General features: G+C 48.5%; 1 protein-coding gene across 1 annotated transcript in view; it reads right to left on the minus strand.

The window, feature by feature from the left end:
• Positions 1–24,173, minus strand: part of SLC6A11 (solute carrier family 6 member 11) — a 122,988-nt gene that overhangs the window by 77,664 nt on the left and 21,151 nt on the right. The window contains exon 5 of the mRNA XM_007985233.3: positions 16,591–16,723. Within this exon, the coding sequence (XP_007983424.2) occupies positions 16,591–16,723 (133 nt within the window). The remainder of the gene's footprint in view (positions 1–16,590; positions 16,724–24,173) is intronic.

Genomic DNA, 24,173 nt, shown 5'->3' on the forward strand with positions numbered 1-24,173 from the left:
CTGCGTCCTTTCTCCATGATTTTCTTAAGTCTCTTTCACAGATTCATTACTTCGTGCTTTTTTTATTTGTTTTTATTTTTGAGACAGAGTCTCACTTTATCGCCCAGGCTAGAGTGCAGTGGTGCAGTCACTGCTTGCTGAAGCCTTGACTTACTGGGCTCAAGTGATCCTCCCACCTCAGCCTCCAAAGTAGCTAGGACTACAGGTGTTCACCACCATGCCCAGCTAATTTTTTAAATTATTTGTAGACATGGGGTCTCACTATGTTGCCCAGACTGGTCTTGAACTCCTGGGCTCAAGCAAACCTCCCACCTTGGCCTCCCAAAATGTTGAGATTACAGGTTTAAGCCACTGTGCCCGGCCTCTTCATGCATTCTTTCAATCAATTAATCAAATAACCAATCAATCAATCAACTTCAATTAGCATCTGTTATCTGCCAGCTACTGTGCTAGGCACAGGAGCAAGTCTTGCCTCACAGGTAGCTCTCAAAGGAAGCTGCTCTCTACAGATTTCCAAACTGTTTCCCAGAAGTGGGGCCTCACCCAGATCGTATTCTCCACTCTCCTGGGTTTTCTTTCCTATTCCTCTGGGTTTAGGAGCCACCAATGTACTGATGCTGTTTAATCCTCCTCATGCAGTGGTATCTCTTGAATTTAAGACACATATTTTCAACTCTCTTATGTATATGTCTACCTGGATTTCCTATGAAGACCTACAATTCCTATGAAGACCTACAAAGTTGAGCATGTGGATACTCAACACCAAAATTATCACCGTCTCCCCCAAATCTGTTCCTCCTTCTGTGTCCCCCTTTTAGATAATGGTGTCATCCAAGCTACAACCTCCATGTGTCTTCTTTGATTTCAGCCTCCCTGCTTCCCACTCTTCAAGGATAAACCTTTTGACAGGGAGGAATGCATAGTCTGACTCCACTTCCCAGAAGTTCCAGCACTCCATGGAAGGTGCTGTTACCCACTATGGCCAGTTTCAATGGACGTGCCCAGCCCAGCACACGTCTTACAACCCTTGCCCTCCTTCTCCCGCCTTGAAGCCTCATTAGCCTGGATTTTCCCTTCTTCTCAGGGAACCCTTCAACTTCCTCTTCCTCTCAGCCCCTTACATGTTGGTGCTCCCCAAGTCCCATCTTCTCCCCTCTTGTGCTCTTCTCTCTTGCATTCTCTTCCTGGCTATCCCACTTGTTCCCAGAGTTTCAATTCCATCAATTCTAAGATAAATGTTTTAAAAATGGTTCACCTTATTATCTCTGAAATCAGGATGGCTCCCAAGTGGCAGCTGCAATGTAGTTTCCACTGCCAGAATGGAAGGGACCAAGGACATAGCTGTTCCTATTGTCATCACTATAGCTGAGCTAAGGGCTTTGTTGGATAAAATATTTTAAATTAATTTAGTCAATTACTGTGTGAGATTTAGAATGTCTTTTAAAAAGATTACACTATGTCTCTGCAGCAAGGCACAGAAACAGGGATAAATTTTGATACTGTAAAGAAAATAGAAATCATTTGTGAAATGATCACACTTCCATATTTTCTTGCAAAGAAACAATGAATTATTTTGTGGATCCAAGAAAAGAACATATCCCCAAGTAAATGAAGCTATGTTACATTCTGTTACTACAATACACACAAACTGATTGCCAAAAAATACCCCAGAAAACACACCTGAGAAGAAGAATCTGCCAATTCCTTTGGAAGAAATGTCAAAGCAACAAAAGAGAGTCTGGTATGACTATTCCATGTATCACACAGGAATAATGTTAAAGCAATGGATAGTAGATTAATTGGGAGTGTTTTTACTTCTGGTAAATGTTCTTAATTGAAAGCATTATGTACCTTCTGGTACATAAAATAATGATGTAACTTAGATTAGACAAAATATGGCATATTAGAGGTTTCTCATTTTGGGAAGACACAGGTCCCTTCAAAAATACGATGGTATCTACAGACCCTCACCCTAGAAAAATGTACATTTCACACAATCTCAGAATTTTTATACAATTCCAAGGGGTTCATGGACATGTTGAAACATCCACAGACTCCAGGTAAAGAAATCCTAACATATATGCTAACGATTCCACTCCACCTGAGCTCAGACATACCTGTCTGCTACCCAAACATCTCTACCTGCAGAGTCACAGACATTGCAGACTTAATGGGTCCCCAAAGAGTGGTCTCCCTCAACTCCAGCCAAAACTCTGCCTGCTACCGTATTTCTCCATTTCACCTACCAGCACCACTGAGCACTGGGCACTCAAGCCAGAAAGCCAGGCTTCATCTGGGGTTGCTGTGTCTCCTTTACCCTCTACATTGGGTCACAGAGGGCTGACTCATACTCTTGTGTATTTCACAAATCTTTCCTCTTCTCTCCACCTCAAAGTTGTCACTATCTCCTACCCAAACTACTAAATGGCATGTGTTCTGGTCTCAGCCCCTCCTATTCATTCCACATGCCACATTTTATGGTGGTCTTTTTATAAAGCTTGGTCATAGCATCCCCTGGCTTTAAGCCTTCTGGTGCCTCTGCATTGCTCTCCATTTCTTACCAGGCTTGTCTACAAGCCCTTCATAAGCTGATCTCTACCTACCAATCCAGCCTGCTTCTCTTCATGCACCCTCAAGGGCTGCCCATTCTGGGGATAAAGAACTTGTTCCATTCCTTTCCAGAGCCATGTTCTCTCTCTCTCTCTCTGGACAATCCCACATGCTGCACAGGACCAAGTCTCAGATATTTGCCTTTATGTCTCCTTGACTTACTAGAATACCTAAAAACCAGTAGGTGTTTAATAAGTGTATGTTGCATTAATTTGAAGGCACATAGCTCTGTAAAACAATAACACAGTATTAAATGCCATAGTGAGATAGAGACACAGAGTGGGTTCCAGTCCCAGCTCTGTGACCTTGAGCAGGTTACTGTACCTCGCTAAGTCTCAGTGTGCCCACCTACAAAGTGGAAACAAAAATAACTACTTCAAAGAATTATTGTGAAGATTAAACGACATAACGTAAGTTAGTGGTCACAACAAGAGCAGTACATCCTCTAAGGGTCAACCTGGAGACATGTAGAGGCATTTCGAGTCATCATAAAGATGGAGGTGATGCATTTGATGGCCAATAACTAGAGATGCTGGGAATCCTACAGTGTGTGGGGCCATCCTCACACAGCAAAAAACTCTCCTGCTTCTCAAGATTTCCGCATGTGCCACTTCCTGTGGGGTGGGGAGGAGCTGTTTATAATTATTCGAGTGAGAAGCTAACTCTGTTTTACATATATCCTCAAAGTTTTTTTTAACCTCATTTTAATATAGACTGAATTTTCCAGAAATGCAATTACCATGTAAAGTGAGGAAAGGCTGTCTCTTTAACTCAGTACTTTACTAAGCATTGTTCATCATTTCAGAAAATCATGTCACTAATGGCTGCACTGTCCATGGAATGTGAGTGATGGACACAACCACCATTGTATTAGTCACTATTTCAGCTATTGCATTCATGGTGATTCTATAATACCATATGTGACTAGTTCTTATTTAAAGATGTAAAACATGGAGAAAAAGTATGGACAATATTCAGTGGTGCATCGGCTCTCTTGTCTCACATCCATATGTATTTCTTACAAGCTGGTGCCAGCACCTGACTACCTCATTATGTTTTCTTGTGTGCTCGAGCATTTACATATTGAAATACATGCTGTTTTATTTATAATTTGCTCTCTTTTTGCTTTTCCTTTATAATATAGCTAGGGCATCATATCAATTTTCTTGAACGTATCTGTGCAGATTATTTATGAGTTGCATTTCAGGGTGACAAAAGCCATGTTACAAAATCCTTGTCATAAACAAGGGGTGCAGGGTGTGTGAGTGGCTTGTAAAAGCCCTGGCACCAAGGCTGGCATAAAGTATGCATTTGTTTCCTGGGTGTTGGTACTATTATGATCAATACACTGAGCCGATCACAATTATGACACAACTTAATTGTGATTCAGGATAAGGCTCTTGTCTGGCTTCAGCCGAGTGAATTATCATCTGCTCCAATGTTCTCACTGGGGGTTCTAGTTCATTACACATCAGGGGTTGTCAAACAGGAAGGAAGACAGCTGCTACCCAGCATAGAGCACAATGTGAAGCCTGTTGGTGCCACGTCCACTTTCCCAAAATACACCCCCTACTCAGGAACATCAATGGCTCCCCGCTGCCCATGGGACCTTCCTCTGATAATTGTGCTTCCTCTACTCTGAAGTCTGGCCCAGCCTATGGCTTCCCAACCCCTATAGCCATCCTTGGCTCTACCTTTCCACAGCCCTCCTCCAATGTGAGGTCTAGTTCTAGCCCCTCCCCTTGCTCAAAGTGATGCTGAAATCACACCTCTTCCAGGAGGTCTTTTCAGACCACCCCGGGCCACTATAACCTCCTTATCCAAACTCGGTACCAACACAGACTGTGCCAGGATTTGATAATACTTACTCCAGAATCATGTTGATTATCTTCAGGTGAGCGAATCCAGTCTTACTTCCCCCACTAAATCGAGAGCACTTTGAGGTTGGAGCATGGATTTGTAAAAACTACAAGCAATAATGATGAGACTTACATTGGGGTGTTCCCTGCATATGAGCATGGGGGAGCACTTCCACACATCGCCTCACTTGAGCCTCATAACAACCCGTGAGGTGGGGGGCTCTCAGTGCCCTCGGTAAAGCTGAGTAAACAGCTCAGAAGAAAAGAAGGCCTGTGCCCAAGGTCACCAGGGAGGCAGAGCAACCATTCAGACCGGGGCCTGCCTGATTCCAGAGGTGGTGAAGCCCATGGGCTCTGCTCTCTTCCACCCATTCATTTTCAAATTACCCAGCCCACCACAGGTACCCGGCGCATCATAAGCGCTTGTCCTGGTGGGTGGGTGAATGTTTGCCAAGGCAAGGAGGGAGGGCCAATGCTTGTTGAGGACTCTGTGGGTACCAGGGAGAAAAGTACCGGTTTTGGGGTCCACCTTGGTAGACCTGGGTTTAAATCCTGACTCCTCCACCAGCTGTGGAACCCTGTGCACATCACTTACCTCTGTGGGCCTCAATATCTTCATTTGTAAAGTGGATTTGCCAACACTTGCCTGACAGTCTGTTGTGAAGGTTAAGTTAAATCATGAAAGTGGAGGACCCAGGACAAAGTCCAGCAGTGCTCTGCAAACGATGTGCCTCAGCTCAGCAGGAAGGACCTGGGTCTGTCTGACTCCACTGCTTTCGGGATTCTCTCTTCCCATCATTTCCCTGCTTCCTTCTCAACCTGCAGTCTCCCTCCATTTGCTCCTGGTTTTCAGACAAGTGTCTTGCACCTAGAGCTGCACTCTCAGAACCACACACAATTTCTATCAATCCTTGCTCGATTGTCACTCCTCTTCCCCAAGACAAGTTTTCCCTCTGCTCTTCCCTTAGCCTCCGCTAGGGGTGAGGGAGAAGAGCAATTGGTTGAGTGACTGCCTGGAAATGCTAGCATTTTCACCCCAATCAATCAAACGGGTGCTAGCACATGACAGGCATCACAGACTTGCTGGCTGATGGAATCAATCAACAAGTGACCACTCATAGCACATCCCATGTGGCTCACACTAGGAATAAAAAAATACATGCTCTTAGAGTCCCTGGCATGCAATGGGTTCCCAATCAACATAGGCAAAGAGGAAGGAAAACCGAAGAGAGGAAAGAGGGAAAAGGGAAGGAGGTAAGCTTTCTGGTCATTGGACACATGGTTTCTTTTCCCTAGAATCCCCTACTTCTCCTGCTTCTGGGAAATTAACAACTATCCACATTTCATACCTCAGCTTAACACCACTGGCTCCCCAGGGTCATGTTTATCTTTATCACAGGGAGATTTTGTAACTGTCTGTTTACTAGTCTGACTCGCACTCCAGCCTGTAATCTTGTTTAGAGTTGGTATCTGCAGTGCCTGGCACAGGACATGGTACACAGGACAGGCTTAGTAAATATTTGTCTCATGGAGTAAGAAATCTCCCTGGACCCACAAGCTTGACAGAGACACAAGAGGCAAACTTAGGGATGCTCAGCTGGATGCTGCTGCTGCTAAGAGCTATGGCAGGAGTGAGGAGATGGCCGAGAAGGATGAGGGTAGGAGAAGTCAGGGAAGGCTTCCTGCAGGAGCAGAAGACAGCAGGGTGTGGCAGAAACAAAAGAGATGAAGAAGTAAGGGATGGAGAATCTAGGTCTGTGCAGTATTCTAGAGGCAGAAAGTTGCTCTGGATTCATTATCATAGTTCTGCCACTAAAAATTGACTTCAGCCCATTACTTAACCTTTAGAGCCTCAGTTTTTCACATCTGCAAAATGGGGTGATTAGTATCTACTCCACAGGGTGCTTGTATCAACGGGAGATATTTTACTTAGCTAATTGTCACTTGTGTGTTCTCAATCATATCACAGCCTCATTAGTAAAGTTAGAGGACTGAATTTGCTGATTAGCCCTCTGTCTATCCATCTACATAGCTATTCACTGCGCCCCTACCCATCTCCCCATTCCCCACGTATCTACCTACCCGCCTACTCACTCACCCACCCACCCATCCATCTATTCACCCACCCATCCACTTACCCACCAGTTCACCCATCCATCTACGCACCCATCCACACATCTACTCACGCACCCATCCATCTACGCACCCATCCACACATCTACTCACGCACCCATCCATCTACTCACCTATTCACCATTTTTTATTTAGGCACCTGGTTCAGCACCAGGCAGTCTGTCCTTTGGGAGCTTATTTTATAATGGGTCAAACGTGTGTGTAAACATACAGAAAAGTTATAAATATACTAAGTCTACACTACAGGAGGTAGGGAGACTGGACTGAAACAGAGAAGGACCTTGAATGCTGGGCTCAGGAGTGATATTACGGCAAGGACTCAAATCAGACAGATGTGCATCCGCATCTTGGCTCTATTACTTACTGTCTCTGAGACCTCGAGTGGCTTCCTCAGCCTCTCTCTGCCTTATAAAAGGCAGGAGGGGGATAACAGCATGAGACCCTGGGAGGCTGCTGGGAAAATTAACGGAGAGGATGCTGCAAGCTGCTTGGCACAACGCCTGCCTGTGGCCAAGCCTCCCGCAGTGTTAGCTCTGATTACACATGCTAAGGATTAGAGGGCAACACATGAACAACGAGAGAATGTACAGTGGTGGGATTGGAGGGAACTATTCTTTCTTTTTATTTCTTTTTTTTTTTTTTTGAGATGGAGTTTCGCTCTTGTTGCCTAGGCTGGAGTGCTGTGGCGCGATCTCGGCTCACCGCAACCTCCGCCTCACAGGTTCAAGTAGTTCTCCTGCCTCAGCCTCCCGAGTAGCTGGGATTACAGGCATGCAGCATCACGCCTGGCTAATTTTTTGTATTTTTAGTAGAGACGGGGTTTCGCCATGTTGGCCAGGCTGGTCTTGAACTCCTAACCTCAGGTGATCTGCCTGCCTCAGCCTCCCAAAGTGTTGGGAATAGAGACATGAGTGAGACTATTATTTTGCTTAGAAATAGCTTGTTAAAAGTATTGTTTGGACAATTTTTGAAAATCAGTGTCAGTGCCATAGGTGACAGGGAGTTACTGCCGGGTTCTGAGGGGAGAGCTACACAATGAAAACCATATGGAAGGAAGCTGCGTCTGGCCATGGTACACAAGAAAACCAGGACCCCAGCAGGGTACACAGTAGGGTGGCCCACTGGTGCTACCATCCAGGTGTGAGGCAGGGCATGCCTGCATGAAGGCACTGTGCTGGCTCTGCCATGTGCAAGGTGGCTAAGGCTATGGTTCCCAGTCATCCATCCAACATGAATCAAGGTGTTGCCGTGAAGATATTTCATAGATGTGATTCACATCCACGGTCAGGTAACTTTACATCCAGGAGGTTATGTGGGATAACCGGGGTAGGCTCAGTCACTCAGAGGAAAGGCCTACAGAGCAGAGCGGAGACTTCCCCAATGAGGAAGAAGTTCTGCCTGTGAACAGCAGCTTCAGTTGCGTGGAGAGTCCCAGCCTACACCCCCCCCGATGGCCTGCCCCCACAGTTACTAATTCCTCCACTCGAGCTCTTCCTCTATATCTCCTACTGGTTCTGCTTCTCTGGTTGGATGCCAACTGACACGGGTGGTAAGAGGGATGGAGGGGAGGGGTGGCCTTGGCAGGTGCTCTGGAGGGGGACCCAGCTCCACATCAATCCTGACTGCACTGGGGCGAGTGGGTCATTGCCCGCAGGCAACAGCAAGTGGGGGTGCCCTTGCAATATGCCAGCTGCGGCTTAGCCATCCAGTCTCAGGCTCGTGTTCTCTCTCCCTGCTACCTCAAATGCCCCTTTGAGCTTTAGCTCATCACTGTTCCTGCCACATCTGTCCAAGGCGGCTCACAGGTCCCCCTGCCTGGAGCTGCCCAGACATGCTGGCCCCAGGGTATCTTTCTTCACTGCAGCCTACCTTGGCTGCCAGGCTCACCTGACTCAATCATCCCAGCCTGGGCTCATTCTTTCACAAGTAACAACACTCCACTGTCACTGCATGCGTCATGCTTTAACCCTGACAGAAGGGGAAACTGAGGCCCAGAGAGGTGAAACAGCCCTGGTTGGCCCACACTAACTCACACAGTTGGCAAGTGGTGGGGCAGGGCTCCCGACTCCCAGCTCCTGCTCGTTCCACTCCCCCTACCATCTGTGCCTCATCTTCTCTTATTTCCCCAATTCTTGAGAGCTAATCATTCTTTTACCATTCTCCATAGCACCTAGCACAGAGCTAATATTCAGTAAACACAAAACAAATTCCCCACTCGTTTCTGGCTTAGTTTTCCAAAGCTCTGTGCCTCATCCTGCACTGAGAGCAAAGCCACTTTGAATATTTGGTGCCTGCCAAACAGGAGGGTGGCTTCCTGTTTCCCAGGGAGACCCATGTGCACAGGGACAGGACTGCACAGGCACCAGGTACCAGGAGGGGCTCGGTAAGGGTTAACTGCAGCACCACTGCCTGCCCCTGCCACTGGGACTTCTGGCCTTCTCCAGGCCGCCAGCCACAGGACCCCCTCCCACCCAGCAATCACTGGGACTTTGGGGGGCCTTTGTGCTTTAATAAAGACAGTATTACCAAGTCGCAAAACTTCCCTCCTTTCCAAGCTTCCTTGCTGCCAGGGTTCCTGCTAAAGGTGAAGCCCTGTCATTCAAGGCCAGAGAAAGGGCTGAATCAAGATGCTGAACTCTTTTGACTTAATGTCACAATCTACCGCTCTCCCTAAACCACAGTGGTGTGAGAAGTGCTCCCAACGGTATGGCAGCTTCGGTGTCCTTGGGTTCAGGGCCCCGTCGCAGGGGCTCTCCTGTTTGGCCGCCCAGGCGTTCTGCATGCATCTCATGAACGCTCTAGTTTCCTCTCTGAATGCAGACATCAGTCCCGGCCCCTGGGAGAGTCCTGCCACCAAGGCAGCTCTCCTCTCGCTTGAGACTGCAACAAAGGCCACTTGAGGGCCCAAAGACAGCGCTGCCCAGTTCCTTTCCTGGGCCTGTCCTCTGCTCTTTCACACATCCCTTCCTTTTATTTCCCCAGCCCCCCTCTACTCATGCTTTATGCCTCATTGAGCCATTAGACACTTAATAGGGTGCTCCTGTAGAATAAATTTTCTATGTGGAGCTCCTGATGGCTCTCCCCGCTGGTGCTCCAGCCCACCTTGGTGGCAGTGGGGGAGGGGAGGAGCCTCCTGCAGCCCCTCTGAGAAATGCCTCCATCTGCAGATTCAAGACCTGCTGGCTCACCCCATGGTAAGCCATGATGGGCTCTGACAGCATCCCCCCATTGTGATCTTAAGGCTTACACACCATGCACCTTTGTTTTCTCGTCTGTGAAATGGGGACGATCCTCACACCTTCTGCATAGGGTTGTTGTGAGCACTGAATGAGTTAAGGCTTTGGAGCAGGGCCTGGAGGGAAGAAGGCGCCACTCAGGGCTCGGCCTTGCAATGACCATCCTCCAGACGACACGATCTGCTTAAGAGTCCTGTGCCACCTCCAGTTCCTCTACTTGTGGGTGAATGAAGGAAGGGAAAGAAAAAAATCAATTCAAGGCTCTTTGCAGCTGTTTCTGTGTGAGTGTGTCTGTGTGTGTGTGTGTGTGTGTGTGTGTGTGTTTTCCTTGCCTTGGTGTCCTAGAGCTTTGAAAAGAATAAAAACAGAGCCCCAAAGCAGTGAAAAGGCATGATTCTTCTTAAAATCCCAGTTAATCCTGCAGCTTCCTTTAAAGTGGCAATAGGAGGAGGCGGGGAAGGGACCAGAATTGTTTCTGCAGTACCCTCCCCTCCCAGCCACTGCTCTTGGAGACCAGGAAATGAGGGGGAAAAATCCATAAATCATCCACCAAGAGAAGGACAGAAGAAGGAACCAGGCAGTAGGGAGAGCAAGGAACAGAAGCCAGCTGGGGAGGGTATAGGGGCAGAGTTGAGGGACACTCGACTGTCTGCTAGGTGGAGGTGGCTGTCTGCAGAGGGCAGTGTCCGGGCCAAAGGTCGGGTCAGCCGTGCCTGTTCAAAAGGCAAAGGACAGAAAGGTCTCAAAATCTTATATGGAACCAGGCCCTGAAGAACAAGGGTGAAACCCCGAGAGGTGTCTCTGATCTGACCACCTCTCTCCATTCTCCTGCCACCTCCTCCCTGGTCCTATGCTAACAGGGCCACACCCTGCCACAGCCCCACCACTCCCCACCAGTCCATTCACGACAAGCAGCCAGAGCCAGCTTGCAGGGATGAAAAGAGACTGTGTTATCCCTGCTGGAAAACCTGCAGTGGTTCTCCAATGCACTTAGAAAAAATTCAACAATGCCTGACCCCCACCGCTTCCCTTCTGATCTCATGCCACCATCTTTCTCAATCACTGACTTTGCTTTGCCTCACAAGTTCACCAAGTCCTTCCCACTTGAGACTTCACATGTGCCACTCACTGGCCCCGTCCCATCCTTCTCATCACAGACAGAGGCCATCCCTGACCTCTCTGAGGAGGACACCTGCCCTCATGCTTCCCTCTCCCAGCCCCATGCTCCCTCTCACTGTACTTATGTTGCTGGGTTATCTTCATCTCTCTACCCCATGGTAAGCCCCATGGTCTGGTTCACTGGCCATTGAAAAGAATCCCCAGCCTGGTGCCTGGTGTAGCAGGTACACAGTAAACACTTGCTGGGTGAGTGAATGAATAAGCGAGTGAATGAGCAACCTCTCTAGCAAGTGAACATGTGGACATGGGAAATATCCCATTTGGGGCTGGAAGGCTGGAGTGAAATTTTTAAGGATCCTTTAGAAAAGCTCTCCACTGAAAACCATCATGTTGCTTTTTAATATTTGAAATAGCTCACACTTTGGGTGATAGCAATTTACATATTAGCTTCTTGTTAAGTGAGAATTTGTTTGCATAAATTATTTTAATAAATTAGACCATCAGTCCATAAATTTTTTCTATAAAGGGCCGGGTCACAGATATATTAGGTTTTATGGGCCACACTACGGCAATTACTCCACGCTGCCTCCGTAGAAACACAAAAACATCCAGGGATAATATGTGGGTGAATGGATGTGGCTGTGTTCCATTAAAACTTTATTTACAAAAGCAGGCAGCAGACTGGATTTGGCCCTAAAACCATAGTTGGCCAATCCCTGGATTAGATTAAAGCTTACCAAAACCACAAGAGAAGGACACACAGTAATGAAAAGGGTTTTTTTTCTTTTCTTTTCTTTTCTTTTTTTTTTTTTTTTTTGGCTTCAACAAATATGCACAGAGATACTAGAAAAATACCACAAAACATTAATATTGCTGTGCATGCTTTGGCCTAAGATAGAATTTACAATTCTGAATTTATGTGAAATTGTAGTTTCATAGAATATAAAGCATTTCAGTTGTTATCATTCTGCATGTCTGCAATGTTTGTGCAAATGGGAAATTCGAAGGGCAATTTTCATTCTGGAGGTACTAGGGAACTACTGAAGGTTCAATGTTTCTTGAATATGTGGGTGGGAAACAAAAATGGAGAGGACAGGATGTTTTTGGTGTTTTTCTTTTTAAACAAAAATAGACTTGGTCAATAATTGGATGAGAGGTATCCAACATGCCTGAGTGGTTTCAGACCCAGGAGTCCAGGAAAAGGAGCTGGTGACAGGGATGGGCAAGATGGATTCAGTTGATAAAAAAAACAAAGACATAGGAAAATCACAAAGACGTCTCCACTTTCTGGTCACTTAATTTCAATTATCCCCACTCCAATTATCCAAAGTGAAACTTTGCATCATCCAGAAGATACAGTCTGGAAGTTTTCTCCTGAAGAAAGCAAGCACTTTAGAATCCTATGTTTACGCAGGACTTAATACACAATTGAGAAAGGCTTTTTTTTAATAGGAGATTTCTGAAATTTCCAGTAGTGTCTAGAGCAAGAACTAAAAAAACTGCTTCTGAGCGAACAGATTGCTCATCGGACCCCGAGGTTGGGGGAAATCCCATATGCCTAACGTCAAAAGATTGTGAGGCATACTGGGAGGTGCCCAAGGGGGTTCGTGGAGAAGAACATGTGTGGATGTTGTCCTGGCAGGGAGACACTAATGCCAGTGCTTCTAGGACTTCACCTCTGGTGTTGTTATAGCCCCATTTGGGATCAACTTATTCATGACCTGATCCCAAATCCTCACTTATAGAACCACCTGCTGAAAGGCCAGGTCTACACTGTCTGCCTCCCTGAGCAGGTGAAATGCTCACTGAATTGACTTAAAGTTGGGGATATTGTTTTAATATCCCTTGGAGATAGGAGGGGTCTGGGGACTTTTTCTTGAATTAACCAACATTTATTATAAATGGAAATTTGTGCTGAGGCTTGACTACGGGCAGCAAGCTGGAACTTCAGGGAAGAGATGAAGAGGGAACACAAAGCTAGTCGCAGCTGGACAATAGCTGGGAGATGGGTTTCTTCCTATTTGAACAGCCTCGTGAAAAAGGATCTGGCTAGGGTCCCACAGGCCAGGGGCAGGGGTGACCTCTGCCCACTTGGGAAGTTTCAAATGACCCCATGTTTTATTTTTAGCTGTTTTTGTACAGAACACAAAAAAACCTTTGGGTGCTGGGCTCGTCTCCAAAGTGAAGCAAGTCGTAAACAGGAACAAAAGTGCCAGATTCTCCCCCGAAAAGCCTACCTATCAATTCACGGACTCGGGGTTTCTCTAAACTGCCAGATGTGCCCCCACGGAACCTCATCATTCATAACAAGCTGAGAAACTGGGGACCAGGCTCTCACTCCTGGCCTGACACTTATTCACTATGTGACCTCAGGCAAGCCCTTCCACTCTCTGAGCCTCAGTTTCTTCATCCATAAAATAAGGGCAGAGGTGAACCAAACCATTTCTAAGGATTCTTACAGCTCCAGCAAACTGCATCTCATCCAGGATACTAATGCTGGCCTTGGGCACAGGACACCTGGAGGAGAAACCCAGTCTTCAGGAAAATACTTACTTGGTTCATCTGGTTTCAGCATTTCTCTTAAGAGCACCATTTAGAAAGAGCTGCAGCCAATAATCATTGAGCACCTACTATGTGCTATCTCATTAAATACCTCTTCATAACCAGTCCATAAGAAAATCACCATAGTCCCCACATCACAGATGACAGGTATGACAGTATATCCAGGACACGCACTGCATGGTCCCCAACGCTGGAAGTTAATCCGAGTCTTCTGCTTCCTACCAGAGGGTCCTTGAGCAAATTATTGATCCCTCCATGCCTCAGTTTCCTCATCTGTAAAATGGGGATAACGACAGCCCCCATCTCATGGGGCTGTTCAAAGCCTAAATGGAGCAGGCATGAGAAGCACAAAGGAAGCACTCATAAATATTAACCATTACTACTGATAATTATCATACTGCCATCACTACCACTCCTACCAGAGATGACAAAAACGAGGTTCAGGGAAGATGTGTGAAAGGACACCACTCAAAACAACACAATGTTCTACATCTTAATTGAGAGTCCAGGGGGAGGCAAGGAGGGAGTAGCCTGGGGTCAGTGTTGAGGCAGGGTCACCATGCAACGATGGCCAGGCTGCCCACCCCCCCTTAGCCCCAGGTTCTCCACTGGTAAGGTAGAGGCAGCAGCTCACCAGGCTGTGAGGATCTGTAGCTCTTGCAAGATGCCAGGGAGCGGAAAGCAGTGGATAAGTGTTCACTCCCTTGCCTTCCCCATAAACCTCTTGTGAAATCTCTGAGATCATAGCTGTCGGCCCTTCCTCGAACTCAGTTCTTTGCATTAGAATTCTCCAGCGCTCAGACTGAATTGCCCAGTCAGCAGCGAAGGGCCCCACTATGGGACTGAGTCTTCTCCTGCTGGCTAAGCGAAACTGCACTGCTGTAGCCCACAGTCTGGGGCCTGCAGCTCAAGGCCATACGAGGTCCTGGAACAGCCCAACCATGTCCATACACAAGCCTCGTGCAGGCAACCTTTCCTGTACCCACGCACAGCCGCCACCCCGCCAAGCCCCACAGGTCTCTGTGTCAATTCCCAAGAGGTGGTAACCATAGCAGAATTAGTAATAATACCAACCATGATACCTCCTCCCTTCTCTTCACGGTTCATGAAGCACTTTCATATATTGTCTGGGTAGGGTAGAGGCTGTGTTTTATTCATCTTTAGAAACCTGCTGAATAATGCTAAGTATATAGTAAATACTCAGAAACAACGACTTGAATTATCTTTATAATGAGATTTTTAAAGATTGCCACTTAGTCAGCATTTACTATTAGTTACTCTCTCTGTTGAGCATGGGCCATACTCAACTCTCCTTGCATTTCATCCTCACAACCACCCCATGTGGTGGTAAGCTCACTTATCAATCACATCTTACAGAAGAGGAAACTGAGGCTCAGAGAAGTTGAGCGACATGCCCAAGGTCACGACTAGAGAGTGACAGACCTGGGGTTTGAATCCTTGCTCTTATACCCTCCAGCTTTTTTCCTGGAAGAGGCAGCAAGGAAGATGATGAGAGACTGTGTGAGGAGTCTGAAGAAGTAGATCAATAATGACACAGTTTTATAGTTGGAAAAAGAAAAATCCTATTTTCTTCATGATACAAACTACAAAAAGCAAATATAAGCAAAATCACTTTGGCTGCAGGGACATGAGAATCTCTGCTCTACTTTCAGCGGTCCCTCTGCATCTGTGTGACTGTTTTAAGTGCACCCTCAGCTTCCAGATAGCCCGTAGCACGGAGCACCTTGGCTTCCTTCCTGCAGATCCACCCACCTCAAACATTCTAGCAGTTTCTTCTTCATCCTACCCACCACTGTGGGAGCTGAGGGGAACATCTTTTGGAAAAGGGCCCAGAATTGTTAAGTTCCTGTTTCCCTGGAGGTTTTATCTCCAGCAGCAGCCCCAGCCAAGAACTTAGAGTTTATGAGCAATGGCCTATGGGAAGGAGGCAGGCAAGGAGGAATGTGGTCAGTGCAACCCAGGCATAAGAGATGCTTCATTTCCCCCTTTTTTGTAAGAAAAAAATGAATAGCAAAATGAGGAAACCATTGGCATCAACACTCAGCCACAGGATTGGGGGCGATAGGGAATGGTGGGGACTGTGGCCAACCAGAGCTCCCTGGAAGGAGGTGGCAGCTGCTCAATTCAAACAGATGCCGCTGTGTGGGCAGGCAAGTCCAGGGTTGCCAAATCTTACTTTCCAAGGGATGCCAGAATCAGATTTCTTTTTTCCACATGAAATATCCTGATTTTTAAATGTTGTCAACGAATTCTTCCCCTCCCCGCCTTTTTAAAGTAAACACAGAAGTGAGTTGGATTTGGCTGCAAGTTTCTAACCTCTGTACTGATCCTTGCAGTGCACAGCATTTTCACTCCCCAAATGTCCCCGTGGTCCCCTCTGCTTCCCAGCCCCTGTGCAGTAGGTGACACCGTGTCTCAGGTAGGTGACACCGTGTCTCAGGTTCTGGCCAACAGCCTGTGAGTGGAAGAGCCACGTGTAACTCCCAGACCATGGCAGTTAAAAGCTAGCCTCCTCCAGTTTCTCTTCCCTGGTGAGGCAGCAACCCGGGAGACTGCATGGTGCAGGTGACACAGCAAGGCTGCAAGATGAAGCAGTTTCTCTTTCCTCCAGACTCCAGGTGAGGGAGGAATACACCCCTGAGATCTTGGGGTCTGTCAGTGGAGGCAGCCAGCATCACCTGCCCTCATGCACACCTAGAACCCCTGTCTTCATTACCAAAGAATCCTTGTAGTAGTTCAGCATTTCCCAATTTTCAAAGCACTTTAACCCCCTTACCTTGTATAACTCTCAACTCAATAAGACAGACAGGGCAAGGCTTTATTATTTCATAGACGCGCAAACTGAGGCTCAGAAGGTAAAATTGAACTGTCCTAAGGTGGGCGGCCAATAAGTGCTGAGGGTGGGTAGAGCTCACTCTGGTCCAGTGTTCCTCCCACCTCCCAACTTAAGTGCTAGCCTCTGCAACATGAACTCCCCATTATTCTCTGGCTCATCTGTGAGCTCGTGCTTTCCCCTGCCACAATTAGCTGCTTGAAGATTGACCTCTTACCTTTCCTGTAGACTTGGTCCCCTTCCAGATACAGAAGTAACAGATGGTCCAGGCTGCCAGGAGACACAAGGCCAGCTCCCAGCGAAGGTTCCCGATGTGCTCGATCCCATCGGAGATGGCCAAGACCCGGCGCCTGCAGAAGGTAGGGTGGAGAGTCACTGGGGCTGGGGCTGGGGCTGGGGCTGGCCCATCTTCAGCAAAGCTAGTGCTGCAGAGGAGCAGGGATTGGCCCATGTGCTCATTCACCCATGTCCACCATGGGCCAAATGTCTCCTCTGGGGAGGACATGGGGCCTCCGAGAGGAACAAGACGCAGCCCTCTGGACCTTGGATCATGGATTCACTCTCTGGGGGAAAAGATAGGCAAGTCTGCAAATGTAGTACAAGAACAGCATGGAAAGGGCTCCGATGGAGGATGCATCCAGCCTACCTTGGGGTTCCCAGGAGATCATATTACCAGCCATAAACATCCTATATTCCTCCCTGAAGGGAGCCCCTACATCCTGCCCTGACAAACTTGAGGGGGGCCATAGGACTTGCTTTGACCATTGTTTGACCAACAATAAAACACGTGCCATTGCAGATAGAAGCTTCCAGAGACTGGGGGTATGGTTCTCCATCATCTCTTCTCCCTAACTCTGCTGTCATTACAGAAGCATGTGTCAAGACAGAGCCTTGAAAAACCTGAGTTCCTGAGTGACCACCTGCTACTGTGTCAGAGACATAGTCTGAGCAGGAAATAACTTTGTTGCTTGAAGCTGCTGAGCTCTTTGGGGACATTTGTTACTGCAGCATAACCCAACATATCCTGACTGCTAGAGCGGGTCAGGGAGAGCTTCCTGAAAGAAGTGATATGTGACCCAAATTGTGAAAGGTAAGTGGAATTTGGTCAGAAGAAGAAGGAAGTGGAGATGGTTTTAGGTGGAAGGAATGGCATGACCAGAAGTAGAGGATGGTGTGCTTTGGGAACAGCAAGCTGGGGTGCAGGGATCAGAAGGAAACAGCAGGAAAGGTAAGCAGAGGTGGTACCAGGGGGAGCCTTGACTATCATGCCAAAGGGTAGAGGCTTCCCAGAGGGCCCAGGCCACAGGACAGGGAGGACTCTGGGTGAGCTAAGCTAATGCCACCAGGCTCACTTCCCTCAGAACCCATCAATTCTTCAGAGCTGACGCAGGCCTGGCTCTCAGAGCCCATGCCTGGGGTTTGTGTTCCTTTAAAGTCAAACTCGCCACGCTCCATATTGTGCAGAACTATGGCACCAACACAAACCCCCTCTCCAAGCTTGCTCCACGAATCCCATTCCGGCTGCCAAACCAACCCCCACCAGACCATGCCAGTCGCCTCGGCACTCTGGGAACGTCCTTTGAGAAAGGAGCTCCCATCCCACCAAGCATGAAAGCCACCCTCAGTGTCTGTCTCCCTGGGAATCCGCTCAGGGCCTGATTCTGCATTAATTACTCAATGACACCAATTAGCACTGGTCTACAGGCTCCCTCCAGCCCCAGCCCCGCCAGAGAAATCAGGCAGGCCCCCAAACAAAATCAGACTGTGTGCAGTCATAGATTTACTCAAAAGGAAATCAGCTTTCATATCCTTAGCCAGGAGAAGTGGGAACATCCACTGAAATACAATACACATTTACTGAGCACCTACTAGGTGCCAGGCACTATGTCAGACCCTAGGATAAAAAAGATAAGCATCATACGGCCCTTGCTCTCTACTAGAATAAGGTGGACCAAAAAAAGGTCCCAGTTGGCAGCCATTTAATTATAATAACAATTGTTACTTTATTTGCTTCTTATGTCTTAGCAGTCTCTGGCTTTAATTCATTTTAAAACTACAGGCCTTATTAAATGAGGCCTTTAAGAGAATCTATGAGTATAACAGAGTAGCATGTCCCCGAGCATGATCCCTAGGCATGATCCGTGATTCCAAAGGTTTGCCAGAAATACAAACCTTTCTGCACCCCCACCAGACCCACTGGGTCCCAACCTTTGCAAAGTGGCTCCCAGGGAGCTGCACTTTGTGATTTCCCCTAGGAGTTCTCATACACAGTAAGGCTTGAGCACCACAGAAGTAGAGTTTCTTGGTAATGAAGAAGTGATCTCCAAATGCCACCCGAATCATTTTTAAACTTATTTATTTTGGAGGGAGGAGGAGAGGGGTTTGAGGGAGGAAGTCATGGATCCCTTGAGAAGTTACCGAAGGGATGGACTTTCTCCCCAGAGAAACACACTGGCTCCCAAAATGCTGCAGGAATTTCAGGTACCTACTGGCTCTCCTTTGCCCAGATTAAGAGCTGTGTGGGCTTACCCTGCCTTACACACGGCCACCCAAAGCATCCCCAATCCCCATCAGCTGGTGAACTACAAGGGACAACCCAGAGCTGGAAGGAATCGGGGCTGCTGCTGACAGAAACAGCCCAGGTGTACTCTGCACCAGCCCACTCGAGATGCTGAGCTTGTCACTGGAGGAACACACGAGGTCCCTACTGAACCGGGGTGTATGCACGCGTATGCACACGCACACATGCATGTACACACACACACACATATACACGCACACACACACATGCCTACTTGTTGAAGTAGTTGTTTTCGGAACCTGGGACCTGAAAACTGGAACCCGCATGGGGACAGAGGGAGAAAGCGGGGCAGGCCCGCCAGGCACAAGCTGGCTCAGATCCCCTCTCTTCCACAATGTGGATGCTGCAAACTTTTGAGTCATGCAGCCTGCTCCGGCACCCTCTCGCTTAATTGAACAATCTAATTCCCAGAATGGGAAGCAGATTACTAAAAGCTACAGAGGATGAATTGCTCTTTTGTTTTACCAGACACTGTTTGAAAACATCCTCAAACTATTTTCCTCAGGTTTTACCAACGCTGACTTCAACTAGGAATGGACCTTTGGTTTCTAAAGGAGAGGGAGCTCAGGGGCCAGGTTCTCAGCCTGTAGGGCAGTGGGGTTGTTTTGAAACCCACAAGGGCAGCCTTTGAGAGGATGGGGGCTGGGGCACTCAACTCCGGAGACTTGGAGAAGGCACAGCTCTTCCTGGGAAAAAGCTTTCTTAATGACCCTCCCCCATGAAACGCTGGGACAGAAGAAAGGTCTGAATAAGGAAGAGTTTGCTGCCAACACCCTGGCCAAAAAGGACCCAGAGACAGACCTCCCCCGACACTGTTAAGGGAGCGGGAAATGCTAAAGCCTAGATGGGTCTCTGCAGAGGGATCCGTTTACATGAGTAATATTTAGTGTGTACCTACTATGCGCCAGGCCCTACAGCAGATTCTTCACGAAGCACCCTTTTCAGGCCATAGTAGAGTAGTATATCTGGAGCTTTCCACCCAGAAGCTGCTCAAATCCCAGCCCTCTCCTTACCAGCTGCTCCACCTCGGGGAAGCGGCATCACCTCTCTGAGTCTCAGCTTCCTCATCTGTAAAATGGGAATAATGATACCTACCTTCAATGGCTTTTCAAGCATGAATGCATCTAACCCTCCCCCACAGTCCTTGAGATGAGCACAGTTATCATCACCATTTCAAAGACAGCGAACCTGAGGTGTAGAGAGGCGAAGTAACTTGCCCAAACTCACATCCTCAGCAAGAAACAGAGCTTGGATTTGAGCCCCGGGATCTTGGCTCCAGAGCCCACACTTTCAGCTTTGATTCCTCCATAACCCTAGCATCACCCACCACTTTCCTTTCTTAACAAATTAAAGCTACAGTAAATGCACACCCCAAGGCTGTCTTACATGTCTTTGTGTACTACGAGAGAGGAGTGTACGGAACATGGCATTCACGCATTCAGTAATTTATTTAAACAATACTTACGAAAGCATCATCGGTGTGCCAGACACGGAGCTAAGCCTGGGGGTCTTTAAAGAGCCCGTGGTCTAGTGGAAAAAGCAGATAAGGAAACAGCAGCACATGGAGAGGATGGGCACAGAGAAAGGTGGGGGAAGCTCCCAGGCACAGCAGGAGACCCTTGTGGGGATCAGTATCAGAGTGGAGGTTTGGCGGTCCTGAAGGGTAGGAGGAAAGTTAGCAAAGAAGAGGGGGCATATGCAGGAGAAAGGCCCCCAAGGGCAAAATCCAGGAGGCTGGGAAGAACACAAGGCCAAAGAAGGGTACGGTGGGCTAGGTGAGTGCAGCTTGGGCTGGGTGAGAAGTAGGGTGAGGAGGCGGCCACGGGGGGAGCAGGGGCTAGACTGTGAGCCTTGCTGAGGGGCCAGGGCTTCTTCCTGTGGGTGACAGAAGCCTAGGGAAGTGTTCAACAGGGTGAGACCCCATCAGATGTGCGTTTTAGAACACTGTGGCTGCCATGGGAAGAATGAACGGTCAGGGTGGGGCAGAGGAGTCTGCCTCCGTTTGAGCAAGCAATAGGGAAGGAAATAGTCCTAGAGAGGAATGGGTGGCTGGAGAGCAGCAGAGGAACAAGGTGACTGCCTGGGGCAGCCAGCGGCAGGAAAGAGCCAGGGCTAGGCGGACACCAGGTTCATGCCACGGATCCTTGGATGGGTAGGGTGGGTCTTTAGGCTGAGCAGGAGTGAAGTGGTGCTTGGAACAGAGGAAGAGATGATGGCCAATTATTCTTTTAGATAAGATGATGTGGAGCTGTTGGCAAGACACTCAGGTTGCTGCAATGCCCAGAGGCTACTGGGTCTCTGAATGCCACCCAGAAACGACATGCAGACAGGGAATTCATACCTGAGCCCTCAGCCTTCAGAGTATCCCGGGAGACCTGGAGAAGGGGGAAGATGGGGCCTACAACCAAGCCCCCAGAACCCCAACATCTTAAGGCAGCAAAAGGAAGGGAGTAGCCCTTGGAGAAGCAGGGAAGGAGTGGGCAGAAAGTCAGGGGAGCAACCCAAGGAGGGGGTATCCTCAAGGCAGAGGAAGGGGCATCTCCAGTAGGCAAGTAGCTGACCTGCAAAGGCTGCAGGCCAGCCTGGTGAGAGGGCAATGCCTGCAGGACTTGGGACCAGGAGTGGGGAGGCCCGGAGAGCCACTGTTTGATCTTAGAGTAGACTGGGTCGGGGGCAGATGAGAGGTGAGACCCTGAGCCACGTGGCTCCTTCAGGAAGTTTAGCTCCGATGAGTTAGGAAGAGGTGGCAGCAGCTAAAGGGGCCACAGGGTACAAGGGTTGTTTGATCCACATTTGTTTTGCTTTCAGGTTGGTATAACTGGGCTAGTTCACCAGAAAGATATGGAAGGAGGGAGAAATTTCAGAAACAGGAGGGAACAGGGGATAAGAGAGGAGGAGAAGAAGTGAAGGCCCTTATGATGGTGGAAGGCAGAAAATCCATAGGTGGAGGTGTTAGGCCAGCCAGGCATGGAGATGTCCTTTCTACTCAACAAGAGGGAAGGAGTGGGGGAAGCTAAGAGGGTGGCTCAAAAGCAAACTACATCCTTCCTTGTTAAGAGACTTGGAGGAAGGAGCGGAACTGGGAGGAGATGGCAGTGGTGAGTACTGTGCTCAGCACCACCTGACACCCTCCCCCATCTCGCTTCATTCAGTCTTCATGGCAACACCACTGCTGGGGCATGATTATATCCATTTCATGGATGAGGAAGCTCAGGGAGGTGAAGCAACTTGCCCAAATTGAGTCTTTTTTTTTTTTTTTTTTTTTTGAGACAGAGTCTCACTCTATAGCCCAGGCTGGAGTGCAGTGGTACAATCTTGGCTCACTGCAACGTCCACCACCCGGGTTCAAGTGATTCTCCTGCCTCAGCCTCCTGAGTAGCTAGGACTACAGATGCCTGCCACCATGCCTGGCTAATTTTTGTATTTTTAATAAAGACAGGATTTCACCATATTGGCCAGGCTTGTCTTGAACTCCTGACCTCAAGTGATCCTCCTATCCTGACTTCCCAAAGTACTGGGATGACAAGTGTGAGCCAACCATGCCCTGCCCCAGACTGAGAGTTGAAACCAAGTTTTTCTGATGCCAAGAATTTCTGGCTACACCAGAAAGTGAGCCCAAGGTTGAGAGGGTGTCTCTCACTCAGGGCTTCTCCTGTGCCTGATGGTCAAAGGACAGTGGCTGGAATCCCATGTCTGTTCCCTCTGGGCAGCTCACATACACACAGCTGCTGAGTCTGGAGAGAAGGAAACAGCCTCCCACCTGAAGCTTCCGGCTCCCAGCACAAGGGCTGCTTTGCCCAGAGAGCAGAGCTGGAGCAGAACTCCCTCCAGCCTGGCACCCAGGAGGGCCACGTGGGAACAGCTCCCAGCCCAGCCTGGGGTGGCCTCATCTTTATGTTGTGCACGGAGCCGGCAAACAGATCACCTTTCTTTAACCTGCCACCGAGGAAAGTGCTGCCAGGGCCCTGGAGACCGCCCTAAAAGCTGGCGCTGAGGGGCTGAGCTATAAATAGCCCTGCTGGTCTCCCAAAGCAACAAACACACAAACCAAAAAAGGCCCATCACCAAAACAAATGTGCTTTCCTGGCCCCCGCAGGGGAGCTGGCTGCTGCCTTGGGGAGTCTGCTCTCACTTCTCCAGGAAGAAAGAAGTACAGTCCCCTGCACTCTCCACATTCACGGGGGACTCCGACAGAGTCCACAGCAGGGGCCCCTAAACCAAGCCAGGGACTCAGCCAGGCCTCCTCTGCAGGAATTTCAGGCCTCTGCATCACACACTCATTCAGTCCACGCTACAGTGATGAATAAGCAGGCTGTTCCACCTTAGGGAACTTACTGTCTAGGGGTATAAAGGTATCAACAAGGATAGTTACAGCTTGCAATTCGCACCTGCTCGTCATGCCATGTGTAAAATCTGATCTGACCTTCTCTGCATCTTCTCAGGTGAGGACAGCTATTATTCCCACTCTACAGATAAGGAAAGTGTGGCTCAGGCAGGTGACATGCCCAGAAAGTGGGGACAGATCTTGAAGCCATATCGGTTCAATGTCAGAGGCAGAGCTCAGAATCACTGCCCTGTCTTGGGAAAGGTGGGGAAGTGTGTGATTATGGGTGTCAGTGGAGCCAGGACCCTGGGGAGCCAGGGAGTGCAATCAGGGACCGACATAGGCCTAAGGGGTCTGGAGCTACCTCTCCAATTCCCTCTGTCCCTGCAAAATCCTACTCTTTGTCCACACACCAGACTCCATCAGTCCCCAAACATCCTGCACTTCCTCACATTGCAGCATTCACTCCCGTGATTCCCTCAGCTGGGAACATCCTTCCCAATTCTCCCCAGCTATCTATATTCTAACCATCCTTCAAGCACCAGCTCAAATAACACTAAGCCTCACAAGTGCTTCCTTGGTCCCCACCCCAACCCCAGGACCAGCCCCTTCTGCCATTCACACTAAGCAAATGAGCACCTCACTGTGTACCAGGGACTTCTAGGCCAGAGCTCAGCAAGCTTTTTCTGTAAAGGGCAAGGCATACAGTCTCTGTCCGAACTATTCTCTATTCCTGCAGGGTGAAAGCAACCACAGGTCATTTGTAAATGAATGGGTGTGGCTTTCTTCCAATAAAACTTTATTTACAAAAACAGGCAGCAGCTGAGATTTGGCCAGTAGTTTGCTGACCCCTGTCCTAGGCTAATGCTTCCCAAAGAACACTAATCCTCCAATG

This window comes from Chlorocebus sabaeus, chromosome 22 (assembly GCF_047675955.1).
Source record: "Chlorocebus sabaeus isolate Y175 chromosome 22, mChlSab1.0.hap1, whole genome shotgun sequence".
In the NCBI taxonomy this organism is placed as follows: Eukaryota; Metazoa; Chordata; class Mammalia; order Primates; family Cercopithecidae; genus Chlorocebus; species Chlorocebus sabaeus.